The 4,097-nt window shown below is 44.3% G+C and overlaps 1 protein-coding gene across 1 annotated transcript in view; it reads left to right on the forward strand.

Annotated features, from left to right (window-relative positions):
* PHF5A (PHD finger protein 5A) overlaps positions 1-3,204 on the forward strand; it is a gene marked incomplete at its 5' end in the record, with an annotated part of 4,963 nt that extends 1,759 nt beyond the window's left edge. Inside the window, one exon of the mRNA XM_010074932.1 lies at positions 3,003-3,204. Within this exon, the coding sequence (XP_010073234.1) occupies positions 3,003-3,092 (90 nt within the window). The remainder of the gene's footprint in view (positions 1-3,002) is intronic.
* Positions 3,205-4,097: the final 893 nt, after the last annotated feature.

Below are 4,097 nucleotides of genomic sequence, written 5' to 3' on the forward strand. Positions count from 1 at the left end.
ATGTTTGCAAAGCATTTTGAGATATTGTAGTACTTTATGGTATTGTAACTGTCTTCATCCCAAAGGATGCTTGACTGCTTTGCACTGTACGGTTCTCGGCTCCTGGTTCTCTTCCTCCACGCATTTCCTCACTTGCACAGCGCGCGGTTCTCTTCCTCCACACACTGCTCATTACCACTTTAAGTTGTTATCTTACTAGGTGTCTCAGCCTAGGTTTTATCAGGGTCAGAGATATTCCAGACACTGCAAAGGCAGTAGCAGAAGCAGCTCCTCTTTAGAAGTCCATTATCAGCTACTGACCAAGGCTGTGTACTGTAAGGCCTATGGAATCACCACCTGTGTTTTCCTTTGGATAAAAACGTAAAGTTAGATCTTAGTGTTCACTGTCTGCAGCACTAACTGTGTTTTACAAGTTTAAAGCTTCTTGTATAATTTCAGTGGGATATGATTTTTTCTTTTTAAATTATTTTCTGGAATGGCCTAGACAGTAGACATCTCTTTTTCTGCTTACACTTTTTGTTGTGGTGGTCCCTTATTTCTATAGTCAGTGCTATAATCTTTTTATAATCTTCTGGTTCTGAAAGATGGCCACTGCACCTGTGAAATGAGGCAGCTGTTCACCCCCTGTAAGGTGTTTGTTAATAACCAACACAATGAGTGCAGGATATGAAGAACTGCAAATTAAATGGTAGAAAGACCTTAGAGAAAAGCAAGAACGTGATGCCTACAGTTGCAATATCCCCAGAATATGGACTTGATAGCTGTGAGAGTGTCTGTTAAAAATTGTTTGGGTTTTGGTGCTTTGCAAATGCCATTTGCAATTGCCATGCAATGCACACCCTAATGACAGTGGAGGACATGCTGAGAGAATGGTTCAGATTGATTTACAGGAACATGCTCAGCTAAGTAAGTTGCTGGATTAATGCTCTGCGGTGCCTACGTTTTCTCTAGAGGCCTGCAGCTAAATTCAGGAGAGGAGCAGGTCCTCATCTGAATTTAGTCATTAGATCTGACAGGACCATAATCTTTCTTAGTATCTAAATATGGATATAAATGTGGTGGTGCTGCTGCTGCTTCCTGCTTTGGAAATGCTGGGAGAAACAGTAGTTTTGTTCATTTGCCTTTGGAACCTGGCTTGATAAGTCATGAGTAAATAGGCTTGGTTTTATTTTTACCAATTCACATTGATTCCCAACAGGTATTTTTCATCACCTAAGCTCACCTGTAGCTTATCATATCTGGTTCAGGTGTGAAATAGCCAGCTGCTCTGCAAGGGAGGATTGTAGAAAATGTACAGCTGGAGGAGCAGGGGAATGCCAAGTCAGAACTGAGGTATTTTGACAGCTGGGTGAAGACAGTTGTTCTGTACCAGCAAACTCAAATTTTAGGGATTATTGCAGATGTGAAGTTGCAGATATGAAACAGTACATTTGATGTGATTGACTTGCAGGATTGAAAAGTGCTGGCACAGGTGTAGGCTGCCCAGAAGGAGAAAAGTTACATGTGCTGCCTGCCTCAATTATGGTAGCTGGTGCTGATGTGAATAAGAAGAGTGTATGGACAGAGCGCTATACCTGAAGCTCTTAACACTCCAAGGTTCAGTCACAGCACTTTCATCTTCCTCAGAGAAAGACTGGAAAATATAGTGAAGCAAGAAAGCAAATACTGAAATGGAGGGAGGAGGTATAGCTGTTGGGCACGAGGCAAAGGGCCTGGTTAAATTGTTCTGATGGAGGAAGGAATGAGGTATTATTTCACCTCACTTCAATCTGTGGGTAAGGGCCAAAATTCCACCTTGTCGCCTAAGACAGCTGTGAGTTGCAAAAAGTAATCTTTACTTGGGGACAGAAGCATGCTTAAGTGCTGCCTCCTTAGGAGGAGGTGGAAGAATGAACAGAGCCCTGCAATAATGCTGTCAAGATTGTCACAGACTCCCTGGATCGTGGGAGGCAAGGCTTGGAAGAGTCTTACTATTGAGGTTTAAAATCGAATAAGGAGACGTTAGCTGGAGATGGATTGTGGCAGGCATATGGGGGAGGGATGATTTCTTTACCCCCACACTCCTGTTATTTTTGCCACACAGACCTGCCCTACCAGGTTGCATCGCCTGCACAGGAGCAGGTATGGTGGCGCAGCTTGGGTGCAGTTTCTACAGTGGCTGACATCTGCCCAGAGGCTTTCTAAATCTAATCCACTCAGGTTTACACAACAGCCCAGGACATGCATTCCTCTGCCTGGTGGGCCCCTCAGAGCTACTATTGTCAGCCACAACATTTTGCCCGCAAGAGTTATGCAGATGCTGGGCTCAGGTGGCCCACGGACAAATGCCCCCTGGTACGCTGAGCGGTGCATCTCTTAATTTGCCTTTGCAGCCACACCTCTGAGGTGGGTCTCCCCTGCTCCCCTCTTGCTTTTCTTGTGGCTTTTTTCTCACCATCTACTGGAATTCAGGTGCAAGAACTTGACTGTGTAGCTGCTGTGAATAGCTGTGCTCTCTCGAGATGACTGTGCAGGCTCTGTAGAAATCAATTCAGGATGCAGGAAATCTGAGATTCATTTCTGCTGTCACAGCTGAGAGGGGTCCCTAAACACGAGAAAGGGTTGGTGACGTCTAAATCAACAAGATTCTTTTTGACTAAGGAGAGCAAAGGTTATTCCTCTGGGCCCTATAAATCCTGTGTATCCTAATTTAGAAAGAATCCAGTCTTGAGGCACTGAGCATCCTTTTCATTAAACTGCTCATGTTATACAAGCTGTTTTCCATCTTCATTCTGAGGAAGAGAATGTCCTCGAGTAATGTTAAAAAGGCATCCATCCTCTTCTCTGTTCAATTCTCTTGCTGGTTAGTAACCAGAATTGGAGAGCAGTTTGTCTGCACAGGTGTTCAGAATGTGTGTGTTGAAGACAAGGTGAGGAGTGTGGGAACTAAGAACCTACTAGAACTGTGTAAGCGATGTTCTGTTTGCCCATCTCCTAATTTACATCCTCTTTTCTTCCTACAGAGAGATGGTTGCCCTAAGATCGTCAACCTGGGCAGCTCCAAGACAGATCTCTTCTATGAAAGGAAAAAGTACGGCTTCAAGAAGAGGTGATCCTATCAGTACATGGCTATACCTCCTGTCAGGTTGGCGAGAGGGTCTTGGAACATCTCTGGACTTTACTATTATTAAAAACTGGTTGATTATTTTTTTTCTAAAGCAGTACAAATTCAGTAGTATACTTGGGGTTGGAGAAGTAACAGACCAAGTGGGGACTGAAACCTGATCAGGCCTAACTATCAGAAAGAGCAAATGAGCTTTACTGTCTCTTGCCTTTTCAGAAGCTCTGCTAGTATCTGCCCCAGCTCACTGTAAAAATCCTAGTGGGCAAGTACTTACGTGTGGAGGAGATGAGCTCAGTAAAAAGCAAGTGCCCTTTCTGGTGTGGGGAAACACCTCGTGCATGTTCTTACCAGGCCTCCTCTCAACTGTTAGAAATTGCCTCATGCATCAGTATTGAAGAACAGAGTGCCAGTCCCATGTGTCCACTTCCCTCTCCTTTCCTCCAGTATATTTCCATGCTGCCCTGTTTTGTAAGGAACCTGCTCATGGCTAGTGCCTTCCTAGGGACCATGTTCCATGTGTCTTTGATAGATTAATCCAAGGCCTTTTCTTGTAACTGTTTCTGTAGAATGCATACCAATAAAGCTTTTTTTTGGTTTTGGGGGGTTTTTTGGGGGGGTTTTTGGGGGTTTTTTGGGGGGTGGTGGGTTTTTTGGGTTTTTTTTGGTTTTTTTATAAAAAGGATTTCTGTCTCGTTCAGTCTGTGCTTAGCTGGAGCTTTCTGGGGACACACAGGATTAGCCCAGCTAGAACTGCACAATGGGTTATCTGGTTTCTGACAGTGCCTGCTTATGGCCATGTGACCTTGCTGCAAGGAGCTTCAGGGAATGGCTGTGGCTTTTGTCTGCCTGTGATCCCAGCCACTGATCGTTTTGTCCCATAGCATGAGGATCGCTGAGCTTGTAACCCTTATCCTAGCTAATACGCCTGTGGATGTTGTTTCACCATGCAAACATCCAATCCCTTTCTAAAACCTACTAAGCTATTTGACTCACT

The sequence above is a fragment of the Pterocles gutturalis genome, unplaced genomic scaffold (genome assembly GCF_000699245.1).
Source record: "Pterocles gutturalis isolate BGI_N339 unplaced genomic scaffold, ASM69924v1 scaffold62, whole genome shotgun sequence".
Taxonomy (NCBI): Eukaryota; Metazoa; Chordata; class Aves; order Pterocliformes; family Pteroclidae; genus Pterocles; species Pterocles gutturalis.